The following is a 23,316-nucleotide window of genomic DNA, read 5'->3' on the forward strand; positions in this document are numbered from 1 at the left end:
TCTACTATTATTCTGACATTTCACATTCTTAAAACAAAGTGGCGGTCCTACCTGACCTAAGACAGGGAATTCTTGCTATGATTAAATGTCAGGAATTGTGAAGAACTTAGTTTAAATGTATTTGGCTAAGGTGTATGTAAACTTCCGACTTTATCTGTAGGTTGCATCTTGTCATGTAAGACAAACCACAATAAAGATTTCATAAAGGTGTTTCATAAACAGTTTCTTTTCTCAGTCTTTGTAATGATCCAATACCTCTCTCTGACATGCAATTAGCTTACAATGTGGTAAATAACAGCAATCCATGTTGAGTGTTTTGTGTCCTAGGACATACCAATAAGCTTATCTTAATGATCCCCTTGGTGTTTGTGAATGTCAAATGTCCCAACATCGCATCAGTGTTAGCTCTGACACCAATGATTATCCATGCCTGTGACTGCATCAATACCCCTGGACAGCCACCTGGAACACAAAAAGAAAGAGATTTACAGATGTCCTCCAGTTATTAGTTAACATTTACTGTAGAAAAACTCATCTCCCAAGCATAAATACATTAAAGTACACACACTAAAGAGTACAAAAAATATGTTTTGAGGTAAAAAAAATGTTTTAAATAATTACACAACTGCAAACTTCAAGGAATAGGGCATTCAAGTTGGTCAGATGGGAATCCATGATGTCATCGGCCTCCCCTCTTGCTTGAGGAACAATAGAGGAGCAATAGAGAACCATAAATGAAAGGCCCACCTCCCACTTGTGTTATGTCATGACTTACCTGGACCAGCTATTGAGATGTGACTTTTGTTAAAGAGCCACTGAACACCCCAATTGGCATGAGTTTTTTTTGTTGCTCATTACAAAAACGAGATTTCAGTCATGGAGGTGTGTTTCCTGACCGATTCCGTGTATGGTTAATTATGTTTGTCCCCGATGAGACACTGTAGATGCGGAAGCCAATTTCACTTCCTCAAAATAACCAGAATGAATCTAAGATAACTCAAGAAATCTGTAATACATTTTTACGTTTTTGCAGAGTGTGTTTTAGTTGCACAATTTTACATGTAACTAAGGTATTTGGTGCAGTATTTCTTTAAGTTAAAAAAGTTTAACACGTGTTGTCTTATGTAAACAAAGTCAGAGGTACTGGGCAGGTCTGTCTCACTGTCTATGCTGTTGGATACAGAGCAATCACTGCACCCCATGTTAGAGGGCAAATGGACACTGCAAAATCAAAACCCAACCTTCATTTACCTGTTGGAACGCACAGGATGTTCCAAACTCCATTTTAGACATGACTAACTTTATGACCAAAATGATCTTATTTACACTTTGTAGTCAATTTTGACACTAGAATAACTGTTTCTGACTTGAATCGATGCCACATAGGCCATTTTCAAGATATGTGAAATAACAGTCTAAAAATCACTTCAGGGCAAATCAATCGGATTTTACCATTCAGATACGTCACATAGACGGGAATCAGATTTCGATCTGGCTTCAAACGCCCTATGAAGGTAGTTTGAAATGTGGCTTGAACTATCCGATTCCATGTGCTTTTTGGGTGTTCAGAATGCAGGAAAAATATCAAATTAGAATCAAATATGCGAAAAAATAGGATTTGAGTCATTTCCAACTGAAATGTGAACAAGGCTTTCGATGGGAGAATAATTGTATTCAAATAACCTAAATGACACCAGCAAATTGGTTGAAGGGTCATTACTGGTGATTTTCCTTTGTGGGACGGGTCAAAAAACCGCATCAATACTATAATTCAGTGAAATCTTCCCAACCCCATAACCCATTGTGTTCGATTCTGAAAACTGAAATAGATTTAATCAGATGAAACATGTAAAAGCATTACAGACAAAACACTAGTCTATCTGCTATTGTGGGGCTGTTATAGGTGGATAAGCAAAAGCACAATGACAGCATGTCCGCCTGCTTCTCTCCCATCACCTCCTACTAACACTTCCTGATAATAATTATATCTGCCGCTTGTCTACCTCACTTAAACTCAGACTGCATGTCTCACAAAGGCTACACACAGGACATATGCGAACATTTCACAATGATTAGTAGGCATACTGTAGGACAGCTGATTCGATGTGTTGTTCCCAGTAACTCCAGCACGTTGAAGACTCCTTCCATTAAATCAAATCAAATCACATTTTATTTGTCGCGTGCTTTGTAAACAACAGGTGTAGACTAACAGTGAAATGCTTACTTATGGGTCATTTTCCAACCATGCAGAGTTAAACTCAAATAGAAATACTGACACGAGGAATAAATGTAAATGCACAGTGAATAACGAATAACAATAATGAGTCTTTAATGAACCATGTGTGTAATGAGTTCGAAACCATTCCATTGACTCCGTTCCAGCTGTTACTCTGACCCCATCCTCCCAATTAAGGTGCCACCAACCTCCTGTTGTTTGTCTGTTTGTGTGTGTGTGTGTGTGTAGCGTCAGTATGCATGTGTGAACACGTCATCTGTGTGTTTGTGTGTGTGTGTGTGTGTGTGTGTGTGTGTGTGTGTGTGTGTGTGTGTGTGTGTGTGTGTGTGTGTGTGTGTGTGTGTGTGTGTGTGTGTGTGTGTGTGTGTGTGTGTGTGTGTGCATGTTGGGGTGTCAGTGTAAGTATGTGTGAATGTGTGGGTAGAGTCCAATGTGTGCAAAAAAGGGTCAATGCAGGTAGTCCGGGTGGCCATTTGATGAGATATTTAGCAGTCTTGTTTAGCAGTCTTATGGCTTGGGGTTAGAAGCTGTTCAGGGTCCTGTGGTTTATTAGTATCAGCAAGTTAGGTTCCGCATGCTACGGGGAGAGACTTGGGAAGCCTATAGAATATAATCAAATGTAACATCATTAGTCACAGCTGTGATAATCAGAAACCTTTTCTTGAAGGTTAGAAATGGAACCTTTAGGACGCTATCAAGAACCCTTTTCCTACGGTCCTATAAAGAACCATTCATAAAATGTTCTATATAGCTCCAAAAAGGAAGAATGTTCTTTAAAGGACCTTTCTCAATCTCAAAGGTTCTAGAAATAACCCTTTTGAAGAACCATAAAGGGTCTGCGTAGCCATATCAAACAGTATTGTTAAAATTCTATGGGCTATATTGTTTTGTTAACTGACAAGTTGAATCAGGTGTGCTAGATCTGGAACTGCTAAAGTTCCCAGAGGAGAGATTTGAGAGCCACTGATTTAGACATCAGTTCTTAAATGACACAAGGCCATATATGTCTTTCTCAAGACACTGACACTGGCCATAGTCATATTTCCCATGTAACGGCATAACACAACAGATTACATTAACTGGAATGACATTCTCACGCACTGTTGAACAAATAGAGCTGTGCGCAAACCACACCCCAAAAAGTGCTAATGAGATGCAATCCCTACATTTTCATTATCACTAAAACAGCAAAGAACCCTTTTGTGAACTGCAAAGAACCATTGAGAGGCCCAAAATGTTCTTTGAGTCATTATTGTTCCACATAGAACCATTCACCAATCACAAAGGATACTGGAGGAACCCTATTTTCTTAGTGTGTAGGACACCTGATAGAAGCCAAAATTACCAAAGAAAATATGAAGAGAAACATGCAAAAACAAAAGCAAAATACCTTTAACCTATATTCTTAAAATACAAATGAAAATAACTTTAGACCTTGTCAACCACTTTAAAAAAAAAGGTTGATGACATCCACCCCTCACACCCTCAGCCTACTGAGTCCACAGGTCCCACTCACACAGAGCTACCCTACGACTTGACCTTTTTCTCCTCTCTCTCTCCAGGTGAAATCTTGCTACTAGTGATGTCCAGCCACCCGACAACCTGCCCTCTCGACCCCATCCCCTCTATCCTTCTCCAGACTACCTCTGGAGACCTCCCATTCATCACTTGCCTCATCAACTCATCACTGACCCTCTGACTTCTATATGGCCAGAGTTGCTCCACTCCTCAAGAAACCAACACTCTTCCACTCTGAAAACTACAGACCGGTATCCCTTCTTTCTATTATTTTTTATATATACAGTGCCTTGCGAAAGTATCCGGCCCCCTTGAACTTTGCGACCTTTTGCCACATTTCAGGCCTCAAACATAAAGATATAAAACTGAATCAACAACAAGTGGGACACAATCATGAAGTGGGACGACATTTATTGGATATTTCAAACTTTTTTAACAAATCAAAAACTGAAAAATTGGGCGTGCAAAATTATTCAGCCCCTTTACTTTCAGTGCAACAAACTCTCTCCAGAAGTTCAGTGAGGATCTCTGAATGATCCAATGTTGACCTAAATGACTAATGATGATAAATACAATCCACCTGTGTGTAATCAAGTCTCCGTATAAATGCACCTGCACTGTGATAGTCTCAGAGGTCCGTTAAAAGCTCAGAGAGCATCATGAAGGAACACACCAGGCAGGTCCGAGATACTGTTGTGAAGAAGTTTAAAGCCGGATTTGGATACAAAAAGATTTCCCAAGCTTTAAACATCCCAAGGAGCACTGTGCAAGCGATAATATTGAAATTGAAGGAGTATCAGACCACTGCAAATCTACCAAGACCTGGCCGTCCCTCTAAACTTTCAGCTCATACAAGGAGAGGACTGATCAGAGATGCAGCCAAGAGGCCCATGATCACTCTGGATGAACTGCAGAGATCTACAGCTGAGGTGGGAGACTCTGTCCATAGGACAACAATCAGTCGTATATTGCACAAATCTGGCCTTTATGGAAGAGTGGCAAGAAGAAAGCCATTTCTTAAAGATATCCATAAAAAGTGTTGTTTAAAGTTTGCCACAAGCCACCTGGGAGACACACCAAACATGTGGAAGAAGGTGCTCTGGTCAGATGAAACCAAAATTGAACGTTTTGGCAACAATGCAAGATGTTATGTTTGGCGTAAAAGCAACACAGCTCATCACCCTGAAAACACCATCCCGACTGTCAAACATGGTGGTGGCAGCATCATGGTTTGGGCCTGATTTTCTTCAGCAGGGAGAGGGAAGATGGTTCAAATTGATGGGAAGATGGATGGAGCCAAATACAGCACCATTCTGGAAGAAAACCTGATGGAGTCTGCAAAAGACCTGAGACTGGGACGGAGATTTGTCTTCCAACAAGACAATGATCCAAAACATAAAGCAAAATCTACAATGGAATGGTTCAAAAATAAACATATCCGGGTGTTAGAATGGCCAAGTCAAAGTCCAGACCTGAATCCAATCGAGAATCTGTGGAAAGAACTGAAAACTGCTGTTCACAAATGCTCTCCATCCAACCTCACTGAGCTCGAGCTGTTTTGCAAGGAGGAATGGGAAAAAATTTCAGTCTCTCGATGTGCAAAACTGATAGAGACATACCCCAAGCGACTTACAGCTGTAATCGCAGCAAAAGGTGGCGCTACAAAGTATTAACTTAAGGGGGCTGAATAATTTTGCACGCCCAATTTTTCAGTTTTTGATTTGTTAAAATAGTTTGAAATATCCAATAAATGTCGTTCCACTTCATGATTGTGTCCCACTTGTTGTTGATTCTTCACAAAAAAATACAGTTTTATATCTTTATGTTTGAAGCCTGAAATATGGCAAAAGGTCGCAAAGTTCAAGGGGGCCGAATACTTTCGCAAGGCACTGTATATACACACAGATATATATATATATTTATAGATATATTTTTTTTCTTCGCATTTTCTTTAAAAAACATGTTTTTTTTTGGTTTAAATGTTACCAAATTTTTCTCCCCAATTTCACGGTACCCAATTGTTTTAGTAGCTACTATCTTGTCTCATCGCTACAACTCCCGTACAGGCTCGGGAGAGACGAAGGTTGAAAGCCATGCGTCCTCCGATACACAACACAACCAAGCCGCACTGCTTCTTAGCACAGCGCGCCTCCAACCCGGAAGCCAGCCGTACCAATGTGTCGGAGGAAACACCTTGCACCTGGCAACATTGGTTAGCGCGCACTGCGACCGGCCCACCACAGGGGTCGCTGGTGCTTGATGAGACAAGGCTATCCCTACCGGCCAACCCCTCCCTCCCACGGACGTCGTGGCCGGTTACGACAGAGCCTGGGCGCGAACCCAGGTATTCTTCACATTTTCTAACAGTACATTGATATTTTCCAACTGGGCTATACATTTGGGTGAGGTTTTTTTCTTGCCAGAGTAGCCTCGTTTTACTGCCAAAAATAAAATGAAACCATCTAGTGTTCAGCCAAATAACAACACACTGTCAAATACAAATAATTAACATCCAATCGCATTAAGCGTTACTCTCTCACGGGAAACCTTCACTCTTGCGCAGACATTTGGAAACGAAACATAACAATTAGAAAAATAAGCCACAGAGTTTTTTGAGCGAGAATAAAGACAACTTTCGACTAGTAAGACATGTATAAAAGCAATAGGTACCATTAATAAGAAGGGACTAGAAGCGTTTTATATGGTGAGCTACCGAGTGGTTAGGACAGGCAAGCCCCATACTATTGTGGAGGGCTTCATTCTTCCTGCTGCCGTGGATATGGCTGGGACAATACCGGGGGAAAAGGCAAAAAAAAACTATACAGACAATGCCTTCATAAAACAACACTGTTTCACGACGTATCAGTGACATGGCAAGAGATGTTTTGAAACAATTACTGTTTCGCATACAAGCCAGTGAATAATATGTGTTACATCTGGATGAATCAACAGACGTGGCGGGCTGGCACAACTACTAGAACATATCTGTTACGTTTATGGGGGGTCAATTAAGGACGACATCCTCTTCTTTTTTATTTATGTATATATCTGTTATTTTACCGGGTAAGTTGACTGAGAACACATTCTCATTTACAGCAATGACCTGGGGAATAGTTACAGGGGAGAGGAGGGGGATGAATGAGCCAATTGTAAACTGCAAGCCACTGGAAACCAGGACAACATGAGAGGATATTTTTTACAGTACTGGACAGCTTTATGACATCAAATGGACGTTGGTGGTCAAGATGTGTTGGTATCTGCTCAAAAGCCATGACAGGGAAACATAGTGGAGTGGAAACGCATGTGCATGCAGTTGCTCCCGAAGCCACTTGGGTACACTGCAGCATCCACCGAGAGGCTCTTGCCGCCAAGAGAATGCCTGACAGCTTGAAAGACATTTTGGACCCGACAGCGAAAATGGTTAACTTTGTTAAAGCAAGGTCCCTGAACTCTCGTGTATTTTCTGCATTATGCAATGATATGGGTAGCGGCCATGTAACGCTATGACAACATACTGTGTGCTGGTAATCAAGGGGCAAAGTATTGACACATTTTTTTGAATTAAAGTCTTCTTAACTGACCATCATTTTCATTTGTCTGACCGCATGAAGAGTTTCGCATGATGAGTTTCTCACACAACTGGCCTCTCTGGGTGATGTTTTCTGTCGCCTGAATGGTCTTAATCTAAAATTACAGGGACTCTCCGCAACTATATTCGTTGTGCGGGACAAAATTGAAGCTATGATTAAGAAGTTGGAGCTCTTTTCTGTCTGTGTCAACAAGGACAACACACTGGTCTTTCCATCATTGTATGATTTTTTTGTATGCAAATGAACTCAAGCTTATGGACAATGCCAAATGTGATATAGCGAAGCACCTGAGTGAGTTGGGTGTGCAATTACACAGATACATTCCCGAAACGGATGACAGAAACAACTGGATTCGCTATCCCTTTCATGCCATGTCTCCAGTCCACTTACCGATATCTGAACGAGAGCCTCATCGAAATTACAACAAGCAGTTCTGTGAAAATTGAATTTAATCAGAAGCCACTGCCAGATTTCTGGATAGTGCTGCGCTTAGAGGTTCTTGCCTTGGAAAATCGCACTGTTAAGACACTGATGCCCTTTGCAACCAAGTACCTATGTGGGAGTGGATTCCCTGTGCCTCCCTAGCATGAAAACTAAATACAGGCACAGACTGTGTGTGGAAAATGATTTTAAGACCGAGACTCTCTCTAATATAACCCAACACTGCAGAGTTATGTGCATCCTTTCAAGCACAACCTTCTCATTAACCCGTGGTAAATGATTCACTTCCCCACGAGCTGGGTTGTGACAGAAATTCACACTCATTCTTATGTTTAATATATGTATCGTATAGAGTGTGCTGACCCTGATGCTAGAGGTGGTACGTATCTGGAGGTTGAATGTTTGAAGGGGTTCGGGACTGTAAAAAGTTTGGGAACCACTGCTCCAGATAATATCTTCTGCTAAATGACTCAAATATAAACGTAAAAGAGAGTATTCCCTAAATGGTCCTCCTCCTGTCATAAACAATACTGTATCTGTATCTGTTTTGCCATGGCACCGTGATATAACACAACACCGGCCATATCCGCCAGACATCTGTCAGTGTGTTGCCATGGAGCAGTGTGCGTAGGAGTTGAGCGAAAATGGTCGCTAGGCCTGATTCCCATCTACCCTGCCTAACTTGATAAGAGATGACTCTTGGCTGCTTTCAGACATCAACTGGAGTAAAAAAAAAAAGGACTTCTGCGTCAGTGGCTATGGCAATTCCTGTGGCAGACGCCTGCTTGATCATCCTTAAATCCTCAGCCATGAAAAGTACATGCCACTTTGACATGAGTGAGATTATTGGTAATAACATGTGTGGAGTCTGCTCAGTGAAAGGTGAAATAGGTTAAATGGTCATTTTCCATAAAGATGACTATAGCTTCTGTCACAGGCTACTATGATAGAGTTGGGTTAAGCTGACAATTTGACCAAATTGGTAAATCCCACAAAATGTTGTGCTTCCATTCATTTTCAGAATAAATGTTTTTTTTTTGTAGGCTGGCACATATGCCATTAGGTGAATGCTCAGAAAACATCTAATCTTTGATTACTTTTGAGAAATGTGTTCTTCCTGGAAATTAAAGCAGTGCATGCTGTACATGTTAAAAGATTAGTCTGGAACACAAAGCCCACTGGGCACACACTGGTTGAATCAATGTTGTTTCCACGTAATTTCAATGAAATTACATTGAACCAATGTGGAATAGTTGCTGAATTGACATCTTTCCCAGTGGGAGGCTATGAATAACAAGTGACAACTGAAGGGATAATTGTTTTGTATAGAAGATAAAGCTGCACAAATGAATATATTTTGTCTGTAGTGAAATCAGATTAAATGTTAATTACATTAAATTAAATGATAATTCATTGTCAACCTCATTTCAAAATGGAAACAGAATTGGCCATACTGCCATCTAGTGACATGCACTGAACGTAAATTAGGACCCTGCACATTGTCAGCTAACTCATCTACACATTTTACATTGAAGGGGCACTATAACCACACAAGTTAAATTGGTACAGCATTCTCACTCACATGTGCAACAAATATATTATCTTACAAGGCACACCTTAAAATATATTAACAAGCCAGAATCAACAATACCATGCACCCACTAGTGGTCAAAATGTTTTTTTTCCACTCCAAAGATAAGGTACAGTACTGTATTCTGTGTGGTGGAATTGCAGTACCATTCGAAATACAACAATTTTCCCACAATGCACCATAATTTACAGCATGCTGCAGTAAAACGTTAGTTCTTTTCACTGTTGATAATTATCTAACATTACCGTATAAATGAGTTTTCTGTTACAGTGTAGCCTACACCTTTGTTGTAAAACCACGGCCTTGGCTTGCTTTCCTCCCTACTTACTGTAAACGAACAGATTAGGAGTCAGCTGAAGCAGCGTGTTTATTTTCTTTCCATTGCATGTAAATGAGAAAGTTGCTACAGTGGGAATGAATGGACTCATAGAGGGGCACACATACTGTCCGTTCGTTTTCAGGGCCTAGAGAAATGTTCACACACGCACACATACACAGTATCCCTCAAATACTGACGGCTAACTTTAACCTCTACGTTCACAGCTTGGGTTGTTGACTTTAGTTTCTGGATGCAGTCAATGGTCTGGAGGTAGCACTGGTCCAGAACGAGGGGGAATACCTCTGAGGAGAAGGATGGAGAAAGGAGTCATTGAAACCTGGAATGACAAATAGGTCAGCATGTTTACGTACTGCTGTGTTTACACAAGTTTGTTTGGCTTGGTGGGTTATTGGGCATTTTGGAATAAATCTACACCTTTCTGCGTAATCCAACTTTCATACAACAATATAAAAACTGTTTGGTTAAAATGTAATTTATTTGAAAGTGATGACACTCCTTTAATTTCTAAAGCCATCAGGAATAGGTATATTAATACTAAGGCTACATAGGGGCTTGTTTATTCCTTGGTGACACAGGAGTGACTGACAGCTCTGCATATGAATACAATGTAATATTATATATAATTGTATTCCTTAGCAACTTATATGAGCTGTCAGTCACTAACTGAAGTGAGCAATAACTTTAGAGAAAATGATGGTTTCATTTGTGCAGATTGACTTGAAAGGGGATTTCAATCAAGATCATGCATGTTTGGTACAGCACAAGTGTCAAATTTAAATTGGTAATTAAGGAATACTCGGAATGCACACATCATCCACTGAGTCGTCACATGGTTTGAGGATGTTTCTGTATTGTTGTGATGCATTTATTGGATGTAACAACTCTTCGCTCCATCAACAAAAGCTGTGAAGTTTATTTTATACAAAAGCAGCACCGTTGCAGTGAGAGCCACAAGTAGCAAGTAAAGCCCTTTGATGTCTTACCTAGTCATGGTCACAGCTAACTAAAACGCTGGTAGTAGAACACTACATAGAGTGCCTCACCTTCAATCCTAGGAGGTGTGCATTGCAACACAAGCAGTTTTTTGTTTCTCGCAGTATAAAGGCTTTCTTCATCACGTCCCAAAGTCTGATATTTTTGTCTTGTGGCACTTTTTCTCTTTCGCTCAGTCCAGCCGGGACCCGCCAATCTCCCACAGGGTTCTGGGAGAAATAGTGTGGTATTTCAAGCAGCACACTAACTCAGCCATGGGTTTAAATTAAGCGTGATGTGGAGGGGTGGAGGGAGGGAGAGTAGAGGGGGAGCAGGGGGTTCTGCTGAAATCCTTTTGGCTAACATAGTAAGAAAATAACTCGGATGTTAGGTTAGGGGTAGGGGCCACTCCCACAAGGATACACAGTCCAGTAGACAGCTTTTTGGAATCCACTAGTGGAATGAGATGCACAGGTCATATATTATATATACAGTGAGCTCCAAAAGTATTGGGACAGTGACACATTTTTTGTTGTTTTGGCTCTGTACTCCAGCACTTTGGATTTGAAATGATACAATGACGATGAGGTGCAGACTGTTATGTTTAATTTGAGGGTATTTTCATTCATATCGGGTGAACTTTCTCACTCATTATTCACGATTCATTCAGGATTATCCGTAATCATGGTAGCATCCACATTAATGTAGAAGTGTTTAGAACCATATTCTATTATTATTTACAATAAATGTGACTCCAAAATGACACAAATTATTTACCATTTATTTCTATTGGGCACAAAATAATCTGAAACACAACCAAAACAAACAGCAAATGCATCCAACAATTTTGTAGAGTCACATGCTTGATGTAATCATTACGGGCTAGGAATATGGGACCAAATACTAAACTTTTGACTACTTGAATACACATGTAATTGAATTTGTCCCAATACTTTTGGTCCCCTAAAATGGGGGGACTATGTACAAAAAGTGCTGTAATTTCCAATGGTTCACCCGATACGGATGAAAATACCCTAAAATTAAAGCTGAGTCTGCACTTTAACCTCATAGTCACTGTATCATTTCAAATCCAAAGTACTGGAGTGCAGATCCAAAACAACAAAAAATGTGTCACTGTCCCAATAGTTTTGGAGATCACTGTATATACAGTAAGCATTGGGAACATGCTCTGAGGAACCGACAGTATAGACTGGCAGAGCGGGGAGTTTGTGTAGCTTAATGTCTACATTCGTTTTCAACCACTATTCCCCCACATCTGGTTTTAAGTCAGAAGTGATTAGCCGCGATAGCTTTGAATAATGTTAAACTATTGAGGAACTTTACTTTCTTTACTATTTGGTTTGGGGCTGTCAAATATGTATGTGTGATACTGTAGCCTGGATACAAGTATCTGGGAGGATCCATGTTGAAACTTAAAGGTAATTTCAGATTGAGCCGTCATAAAAAAAATAGTCAGACTCCAGTCACCCAAGTCATAGACTGTTCTCTCTGCTACCGCACGGCAAGCGGTACCGGAGCGCCAAGTCTAGGATCAAAAAGCTCCTCAAAACAGCTTCTACCACCAAGCCATAAGACTACTGAACAATTAATTAAATGGCCACCAGGACTATTTACATTGACTCCCCCCCTTTGTTTTACACTTCTCCTACTTGCTGTTTTATTATCTATGCATAGTCAATTTACAAATGACCTCGACTAACCTGTACCCCCGCACATTGATTCGGTATCGGTACCCCTGTATATAGCCTCTTATTGTTATGTAATTTTCTTATGTTACTTTTTGATTTTATTTCATTTACTAAATATTTTCTTAAATCTATTTCTTGAACTGCATTGTTGGTGAAGGGCTTGTAAGTAAGCATTTCACGATAAGGTCTACACCTGTTGTATTTGGCGTATGTGACAAATAAAATGTGATTTGATACGCAGCGTTTACCGTGAGACAGCAGGGAACATTGCCTTTAATTGTCAATGTGTTATGAAACAGATCTTCAGCGATATGGATTGAATAGAGCCCTCTAACTAAACATTAGCATCTTAACTGTGATGTGTGTTGCAAACACACTGCGGCCCTCTGTACCATGTCTTACAAACACACTGGGGCCCTCTATACTATATCTTACAAACACACTGGGGCCCTCTATACTATATCTTACAAACACACTGGGGCCCTCTGTACTATATCTTACAAACACACTGGGGCCCTCTGTACTATATCTTACAAACACACTGGGGCCCTCTATACTATATCTTACAAACACACTGGGGCCCTCTGTACTATATCTTACAAACACACTGGGGCCCTCTGTACTATATCTTACAAACACACTGGGGCCCTCTATACTATATCTTACAAACACACTGGGGCCCTCTGTACTATATCTTACAAACGCACTGCGGCCCTCTATATTATATCTTACAAACACAGGTGCTAAGACGACACTATTTTGACATGACAGTGACATTTAGAAAAGAAAAACACCTATGGACAAGTCCATGCATACACATCAAATAATGCAGACACATTCTATAGGCACTGACCAGTCATGCAATCAACAATAGGAACCATCTTCATGTCAAAGTTGATAAACCTTTTGGTCCGTAGGTGCCAAGTTGGCTTTGATCGGCTTACTCATATTCACTACATGGGGGCAATCAAAGCAGGTTGTCGTCTTTTAGTGGTCAACAGAGTTAGCAGGAAGCAGTCAGGAAACCAGGAACCAGTAATTACATTGTATTGCTGAAGCAGAAAGGCGTGCTCCATTCCTGTCCTTCCTCAGAGTTGATATGACTGGACAAGAGGAACTTAAGGTTTTTTGGGTGACGTGGTTAAAGTCCAGCAGGTTAAGCAGCCAGGGCCTTTAATACAGCTAGCTAACTAATTCTCCTGGTTTGTGTCTCTGTCCTGCTTGTGTTGTCGCAGCGCCTGCAGAAAGACGTGCTTGACTTGGTTCATCATGTCACTGCAGAGCTGCAGGTCCTCAGCCTTGGCCTGGAGAGTGCTCCTCAGCTCAGCCCTCAGAGCCTCGTTCTCCCCCTGCAGCACCGCCAGCCTTGGGGACAGAGGGAGAGAAACACAAAACAACACGTCAACATGGTTGTGTGCTTCAGTCAAGAAGGAGTTTGTAATGTATGAATACCCTCTGTGTTTTTTGAGCTGTTCTTATTCTTCATAGAAAGTAAAACTCCAATGTATACATGTACAATGTGTCTGACTCCCAATTGGGCTGATACAGTACATGTACAGTATTTCTAGTATGTCATACTCAGTATTCTTGTGAGTTTCTAGTTTGTTATATTCTCTATTCTTGGGTGTAATCTCACTGAAGACGTTCAATCTTATTATAATTGAACACAGTCTGGATATACAAACTGACAATCTGTGACAGACAGGGTCACCCCCCCAGGAGTTCGAGGAGAGACAGAACAGAAGACAACAAAAAAAAAACACTAAGTCAGACTCACTGGGTACTTAGTTCAATGACTTGGGCCTCCCTGGAAAGGTCAGGAGGGCTTCGAGGGGATGATGATTCCCTCTGTCTCCCACTAGACGAGGCTCCTGGGATGGTAGAAAAGAAAATAACAATAAAAATAAGACGGAAATAGCAGTTATGGATCAATATAAATCCCATTCTCAGTCTTCTCACTGTTAATGTTATAGATCAGTGTGCCTACCCTGAGACTTACCTCCAGTGCCCTTGTTGCTAGTTTTTCTGGGAGTCAATCCTTTGCCCAGATCCAGCTTTGCTTTTTCTAGCTGCTGCTCTAGGGCTACGGCCCTTCTGCGTTCTCCTTGGAATTTTTGCTCTGCCCCTAGGCACCTCTGCTTCCCTTCCTCCTCCCTGTCACATCAAACACACCAGCCCAGTCTCTTACTACTATATCCCAATCAAGACAAAAACCTGCCATTTTAAAATGCTGTGTTCTTTTTATATATCTGAAAGGTGTAGCCAGTAACAAAGCCTGTACTTTTTATTTCTGCCAACCGAGGTAGTCATGATTGCGGTATTATGTTTAAAAACTGCATGATCATCATGAAAATTCCCATCAGGTACTGTAATCTGGTCATTACAAAGTAAGGAGGCTTACATTTCCATGCCGGAAAGATGTAAAAACACAAAGGTTAACAGAGAGGTTGAGAGAAAGCAGTAATAAATAAAAAATTACAAAAAGGCACACACCCAATATTAGCAATCTAAACACCCACCCATATGATTTAGTAAAGGACAGGAAAAGAAACTAAACTAATGTAATGCACAAAATACACCCGGACATTTGTGTTGCAGACATTAAATCCATTGGTAGTTGCTGTACGTAATACCTGGATTGCTGGAGCTTGACAAGCTCTAGGAGCCTATCTCTCTCCACACAGGCAGCCTCACAAAGGGTCCGAAACTCTGTACACTCTGCCTTCAGGTACCTGACCTCCTCTGAACAGTTCTGACAACCCGAAGGAGCTCCTGCATCTCTGAGATAGTAGTGGTAAATTGTATCAGTAGGTGTAGTCCACCACAAACAGGTTTTATTGTACATCGAATAACAGTTAAAAACATTGGATGATTTGTACCAGATGTTATGGAGGCGAAGACTTACCTGACCTCTAAACTGACCCCAGCTGCTGACTCCACTAGTTTATGTCCAAGTTTAGATACTGAACTATACGAGAGAAAAAAAACATACACTTAGATAAATAATACATCAATATAGTCATTGCACAATCAATGACACTATCAACTGATAATTGAATAATTTGTAAGCAAGGTAGATGAGTCATATCCCTGAATGTACTATAATATTTTACATTTATGACACAAGATTATCTTATATTTATGACTCCCACTTGCACACATACCGGGCTGAGCTAATCCTCTTACTGCTGTCTCCCCCTGCTGTCAAAGGCCAGAAGCTGCCAGTGGTCGTCTTGGGGCCTGAATGACCGCCTTCCTCTCTCTGCAACACATTTACAAAACCCATTCTGTTTAAATTCCAGTCCTGAATTCCATAGGTCAGTTGCATTTGAAAAAATGCTACCATAAAGCATCATTGCTACATTTTTCTATATTGGAAGCGACTGGAAATAAATGGAACTAGCCCAAAACGCTGAAGCCAAAACTCTCAGTAAATAGCACTGACATCAATCACTAGAAGTCTTTATCTCCTTGCAGAATCACAGTCAGTTTACCTTTAAGGACAGTTGCTGTATCTCGTCCTCCAGCTCTTTCACTTTGGCCTCCCTCTCGAAGACCATGTGTTTGAGCTGCTGGATGAGGGATGTGTGTCTCTGGGCCTCGCTGCTCAGCTGCTGCCCCAGGTTCTGCTGGCTCTCCTTGGTCTGCGCGTCCTGCTGGCTCAGCCTGCCCAGCACCTCCTGCAGCTGGCTCTGCTGCTTCTACGGCGCACACGACAGGACAGACAGGGGGACAGGGGCGGGAGAGGGGGCAGGGGACAGGTGGAGAGGGAGACAGGATTAGGGGGACAGGATTGGGGGAGGACATGTCAAGGGACACTTCACTCTAGAAACTTGTGTACTACTGTATGTGTTGATAAGTGAAGTGAAGCATCAGCATATTACTAACTAAGTTAGATTGATTGATTATTCTGTGATGTGTATATGTATTTGATGTTGGCAAATGCAGTAGGTCTACAGCATTATTTATTTACCTATTTTTAATCATCAGAGAGTGCCCATTGAGACCAGTGTCTCTTTTACAAGGGAGCCCTGTATATTTCATAAAATACATCAAAAATAAAATACAATCTAAAACAGCACAACACATATTGCACAGACAAACATAAATCTACACAATATACATAAAACACAGTCAACTAAAACAAACACATTCTTCATTATAAAAATCCTATGTCCTCTGAACTGCCCTAGGACACTAACGCATCTATTTGAAATGCATTTTGGAGATCATTCCAAACATGTGGAATAAAGAAACCTAAAGGCTGACTTACCGAACTCTGCAAACACCAAAGGAGTCTCCAGACTTAACCAACCCTGTAAGCGGGTTTGATAACTTGTCATTTTAAATCTTAATAGTGAAGTTAGGTGGAGAAGGGCTTAGGGCTTAGTTAGGTGGAGAAGCTTGTGGAGAAGGACTTTGTAAACAAAAAGAGAGTAATGATGTGATCTACGGGACTTCAAAGAGATCCAGCCAAACTTTTAGTAAAGAATACAGTAAAGAGTATTAAAATGCTCCTGTGATAAAACGAAGGGTGCTATGAAAAAAGCAACTGCACTTTGATAAATAGAATCACCATAATCAAGAACAGGTAGAAAGGTTGACTGCTTCCTGCTGACTAGTGAGAGACGAGGTCTGTTTCTGTAAAAAAAGTATATCTAACAAGGTTTGTTTTTCAAACAATAAATCATTGTCAATCCAAATACCAAGGTATTTGTATGCAGGGACTCGTTCAATTATAGATCAATCCGATGAGTGAAGATGTAATCCATCTGAGACAATGTTATGAGAACTTGAAAATATGGGCTCCTTTGGGATTCTGGCAAATATATCTACTTCCCCAGTGTCAGATACCATAGACTTCTAGTCATTGTGCTAACGCTAGTTAGCAACTCCCTTCCAACTGCACACAGAGACATAAAAATGGTATCCACGAGTTCACCTGACTCTGGGGAAGTAGATAAAGAGAGAACGGTTCAGAATATAAGTGATCAATGAAAGAAAACCATGAAAATACATATCGCCTTTTTAGATGTAAAAATACAATACCAAAGTTATGATGTATATTATTTAGGGTTAGGAAAGTACTTAAAAAGAACAGGGTTGGAGAGCCTGTCACATTCGTCATATTGATGAGACCAAGGCGCAGCGTGATGTGAATACTTTCTTCTTATTAAACGAAGAACACTAAACAAACTAACAAAATAACAAATGAACGTGAAGCTATAACACGAGTGCTGACATGCAACTACACATAGACAATAACCCACCAAAATGGCAACCTAAATTGGATCCCCAATCAAAGATAAACAGCTGCCTCTGATTGGGAACCAATTCAGGCCACCATAGACCTACATTTACCTAGACATACCAAAACCCCATAGATATTCAAAAACCCTAGACAAGTGGAAATACACATACCCACCCTCGTCACACCCTGCCCTAACCAAAATAATACTGAAAACATAGATAACTAAGGTCAGGGAGTGACAGAGCCTTTACTCACAAAATATGTTGGTGAATAAAAAAAACAGTGGTTTGATTCACCCTGAAATTGCCATATTCAATTGTTCAATCCATGAAATATTGGAAGGTGAGAAAAGTGTACAATAGGGGTTGAACAGTAGTCCTTTTAATCTACCATAATAATCCTCACTAATCAGAGAACTGTGATGACAATGGTACAGTTGTGAACCATGCGCCAGGGTCCAGCTTTAAACTACTACGCATGGTGTGCGTTCCATAATTATTCAAATAGGCTACATATCCCAAATTATTGCTTATATTTACAATCGCCTTAGCCAAACGGCTTACTCATTTACCTACCTTTTATCAATTTGTAAACTACAACGCATAGAGGATGGTGTTATTTCTATCAGAAAAAAAGAAAGTAGATGTTGTTCCACTTGGAACCGACAGGTTGCGCGACATTATTCATTGTTTCAGGTGGACTTATGGTGGTGGACTTATGAGGGAATTAAGTCAAGGTCAGAATACGGCGTATCAGTAGACACACCTCCGCCACGCCTTCATTTATTTGATCTCCACACCAAACAAATAGCGGGTGAATTGCATACTATTCTCATGTTTAAGTTCAAGGTCAGAATATGCGTAGAGCAAATGTGCATAAAAAGGAAATTATGTTCCATCTAGCGCTTAACTCAGGTTGAAATTCTTCCCATGATGCACTCAAAGTTCTAATATAATATACCAATATAACGTACATGGGTTCATACTAGTATTTGAAACTTATCTTTAGAATGGAAAAGTCACAAAAGTGCAAACCATGCCCATCTGGCACTTGAGACAGGCTCAATCAAACACTCAAAGCAGTTCAAAGAAAAATATTTGAACCCAGGTCTGCTAACATACCAGTAAGGCGTCCACCAGCTCATCATCATGCTTTCCTTTGTCCAGCAGGGTGGAGATCTGGGCCTTCAGGGATTTCACCTCAGTGCTCAGGTTTTTGTTTCTGGCCTTGGAGCCCTCCAGCTTCTTCTTCACATCCTTGTGGTCCTTCATGAGGGAATCATAGTCCCCCGTCATCCTCTAACCACACATGCCAGGAGGAGAGAAGCAGAACTAAGGCTGGAGTTCAATTAAACCTCAAAATCTCAAAAGAGCTACTTTGTGAATACCACAATGCAGGTTTGATTGAACTGTCAATCAAGTCTGGCTCTTCCTACCTCCAGAGTTTCTCTCTTCTCCCTCTCCATATTGCGGATGTAGCTGAGGTTCCTGTCCTGGGGGGGTGTCTTCTGCAAGGCCCCGCCCCACAGTAGATCCTCTTCAACGCTGACGAATGACGGCTGCTTCCTCTGAGCTGATTGGCTCAGCTGCTGCTCCAGGTCCCGAACCTGGGGACAAATAAACAACAGAGAAACATTAAAATGGCTACATTGCAGTCTACAAATCACCTTGTATGTATTTTAAGAGGTTATTGTGTGATCAATATTCTGTGCCTCGAAAGTTCTTCCAATGACAGCAGGCAGTCAGCTCACCCTAATCTGGAGAGCCAGTATCTGCTGGGAGCGACCTCTCCAGTTCCCTGGGCTGGTCAGTAGCTGCTGGATGCTGACTTCCTCTCCTATCTCACTGGATAACACCTACAGTAGGAACAAAAACATGCCTGGAATAGTATGTCATAAGCTTTGAACTGTTTGAACTTTTAACAAACGGCTGTATACACACCTTCTGAGCTATTTTCAATTCCTGCTTGACAGCTTGAATCTGGTTTCGATATTCTGTCATCTTGAATTGTGCAGCAGATAGTTTTTCCTGTAGAGATTTTACCACTGGACTGTTCTGTTGGTGAGAGGAACACAGTCATAGCTGTCATTGAAAAGTCACAATATTGACACAAATACAATTAGCCGGGTTTGCTTAGAATAAACATGTACAAAAGGTTTTTGCTGAAATGCAATCACAGCTACAACAACATAAGCATTTCTATGTGGCAGTGTTCTCTTGAGTATTGGCTCATATTTGTTCACGGCTTAAAAATGATGATTAGTCATTAAGACTAATTACCTCCTGGAAGTCCTGGGATGACCTCATGTCTTGTGGCTTTACATCCATCTTCTTCCCAGGAGGACTAAGCAACAAAGCACTCTGGAGCTAGAGGATTTAACAAAATTGCAATTATTTTAATTACTTACCCATCCAGTCAAGAGCTTACATCATCAGTCTATAAAGCAATACCGCTGACAAATGGCCGATTGGGTCAAGAAGTGGAAAGTCTCGGGCATTTATGTATAAAATTGGGATTTTGCATCCAAATGTCATTGTCAATTGACAGACTGGACATGAGATGGAATTCGGGTTTGTTACAGTTGTTGTGACTCTTCGTTATAGCAATGTTAAATGATAAGTTCTTTAAACATCCCATTTACCTCTTTCTCAAGCTCTTTCACTCTGTTGCTAGTTTGTTTTGCTTTAACTTTTTCTCGTTCCATTTCAGAAGCAAACTCTCGATTCCTCTTAGAAAGCTCAACAATCTTGGTAGCTGCCGCATCACCCGCCAAGCCAGATGTACCTTGGACAAGATAGTCATAAAATCACACAAAAAAGGACATATGCCACTTTAGACAACATTCCCAAAGTCAAATGGAGCTCTGAAAGTGAGAATAAAACAAAGACAAAAACATATATATCATAGTTTTACTCTGAATGTAGCCAAATCCAATGCTTATCAACCCAAAAGATAAATTGTTCATTCAAGTTGTTTCATATACTGTACAATACCTGCCAAAGCCAGCCTGTCTTCCTCCCTCTTCTTCTTCAGATGTTTAATCTCAAAGTCTTTCTCGCTCACTAGTTTGAATAGTCGGCCATTTTCATCCCTCAACTCCCTCACCTGGTCCTGCAACTGTTCATTTTCATTCTGTAACAGCCTGTGGGGATTAAAAACCCATTAAAGTCAACATTTTAATATGGAGGATGATAAATTCCCTCCAATTACAAACGACAATAAAAACAGTCATATTTAGGTTTATGAAAGTTCTCCCCTAAAAGACCCACAACTTGCATTGTGCTACAATTGCTATTTCAAAGCTAATGAAAGCCTTAGTCCAAAACAATTGCTCCAAACACTAATCCATTTGGGTAATAATGAGATAGGTACATATAATGAATTCGTAATGCTACAATGCCTACAGTAAGCATAATGTTAGGCTGTATTGGGGGAGGAAACTTTGTCTAACTTTAATAATATAACCTAATAATATTTCATAGAGCTCACTTTTTACTACAATCATCCGCGCGATGAATGTCTAGCTGGGACAGGTCCAGATTGTCCTGGATCTCAGTGGCCTTCTGCTCCTTCTTCTGTTTCTCTAGTCTTCTCTGGAGACGCTTCTCTTGTTGCTCCTGCAGAGCCTGGAACTGTAGACGAAGGTTATCCTTTAGTCCATCATCTTCTTCCATGTTGTACAGAAATGTTCAACCCAGAAATTCCAGTCCCTTGGTGTTGAAAATAAATGTTAACACTTAATTTGGCTGACAAAACAAAGAAAAGGGTAGATAGCTAACTAACACCGTTAATTTGGGGTCCATTTAAATGATGTAATGCATTCTTAATGACATGCATTTACATGGTAGTTACATAGGAACGTACAGTTGACCTAGACCTGTATTTGAAATGCTAATGTGTACAGTTACAGTTACGTGCTAATTTCCATGAAACACAAACAGGAGCTAGAACAGATCAAGGTAAAAATGTGTTTAATATTGGATCTCCGGTTTTCTCTCGTCAATAGCTATTGAATCAAGCATGCTATGACTATGAAGATGGTAGATTCTGAATAAGGGGAAGATGGAGAAAACACCACAGCTTTGTTTTGGTTGAAATGTATTTTTATATTATTATTTGTAGCTTTCAATCTTCAATACTCTTACACAAAGCGTGCCATGACTAAGAAAAGTATACAGTGCATTCGGAAAGTATTCAGACCCCTTCCGTTTATCAACATTTTGTTATGTTACAGCCTTATTCTGAAATGTATTAAATTAACTGTTTTCCTCATCAATTTACACACAATACCCCATAATGACAAAGCGAAAACAGGTTTTTAGAATTTTTTGCAAAAATAAATAAATAATGAAATACACACGGCACATAATAATCTCTCCCTTTGTGTAAGAACTATTGAAGATTGAAATCCCCAAATCGTATTATTACAAAAATAATAATAAAGGTGTGGATATTTCTCCATCCAGACGATTCAGAATATACCATCTTTATAGCCATGGCATGCTTTGTTCAATAGTTATTGATGAGAGAAAATCTAATATTCACCGAATATCCTAAAATATCCTCGGTCTACAACGGTTGTATAGAGAGAGGAGGGGTGGAGAGGAGGGGTGGGGTGGTTATGGTTACAAGACACTAGACCTCCATCCAAACAAAATATGTTTAATGTAATTAACAATTCACTTCGTGTAAAGTATGCTTAGGCCTAGTCTCAGAGGTTTTAAACCTCACTAGCATCATATTTTAAGATAGCCCGGCGTTGGCTAAGGACGTTATTAAGGTCAGCTAACTAACGTTAGTTTAGCTAACTTAGCTAGCGAACGTTAGCTGTTATAACAGGCAGGAGATTAAACTATTCATTTACAACTCACCTTTGTAACAACGTTCTGCGTCGAGCTACAACATAACAATACACAGGTTGCTGAACAATTGAGATATCTGTGGTTATAAGCTTGACATGTCACAGTTCACGAAACGTGTGTAGAGCTGTTTTGGTATTGGTACACTTCCTCGTCCGATCGAACGCTAGTGTATCCATGGCAACGGGTCCCTCCTTGGAGGCACGCACCGCGCAACAGGTGGGGAGATTGTAAGCGGTGGCACATGCAAGTGTACACCATAATGAATAAGTGAAAACATGTTTTTAGAAATATTTGCACATTTATCGAAAATGAAATACAGAAAAATCTAATTTACATAAATATTCACACCATTGAGTCAATACTTTGTAGAAGCACCTATCTTGGTAAGTCTCTAAGAGCTTTCCACACTTGGATTGAGCAACATTTGCCCATTATTCTTTTCAAAGTTATTCAAGATCTGTCAAATTAGTTATTGATCATTGCTAGACAACCATTTGCAGGTCTTGCCATAGATTTTCAAGTAGATTTAAGTCAAAACTGTAACTCTGCCTCTCACTGTCTTCTTGGTAAGCAACTTCAGTGGAGATTTGGCCTATCACTTTACCCCTACCTACATATTACCTTAATTGCCTCGACTAACCTGTACCTCCGCACATTAACTCGGTACCGGTGCCCCCTGTATATTGCCTCGTTATTGTTATTTTATTGTTGCTCTTCTTTTTTTTTACTTTAGTAAATATTTTTCTTAACTCTTATTTTTCTTTAAACTGCATTGTTGGTTAAGGGCTTGTAAGAAAGCATTTCAT

At 40.4% G+C, this 23,316-nt stretch overlaps 1 protein-coding gene across 1 annotated transcript; it reads right to left on the reverse strand.

Moving 5' to 3' along the window:
- Positions 1–11,455: 11,455 nt before the first annotated feature.
- Positions 11,456–22,688, reverse strand: ccdc13 (coiled-coil domain containing 13). Its single transcript, XM_020463240.2, has 16 exons — positions 22,520–22,688; positions 21,138–21,358; positions 20,642–20,790; positions 20,290–20,432; positions 19,928–20,014; positions 19,589–19,702; positions 19,399–19,503; positions 19,084–19,254; positions 18,770–18,946; positions 15,892–16,098; positions 15,562–15,659; positions 15,303–15,365; positions 15,031–15,177; positions 14,397–14,551; positions 14,175–14,268; positions 11,456–13,762 (listed from the first exon to the last, which is right to left on the reverse strand). Exons 2-16 carry the CDS (start codon positions 21,320–21,322, stop codon positions 13,588–13,590), a joined length of 2,070 nt encoding a protein of 689 aa, XP_020318829.1. The 5' UTR covers positions 21,323–21,358; positions 22,520–22,688; the 3' UTR covers positions 11,456–13,587.
- Positions 22,689–23,316: the final 628 nt, after the last annotated feature.

Source organism: Oncorhynchus kisutch, linkage group LG27, assembly GCF_002021735.2.
Source record: "Oncorhynchus kisutch isolate 150728-3 linkage group LG27, Okis_V2, whole genome shotgun sequence".
NCBI lineage: Eukaryota > Metazoa > Chordata > Actinopteri > Salmoniformes > Salmonidae > Oncorhynchus > Oncorhynchus kisutch.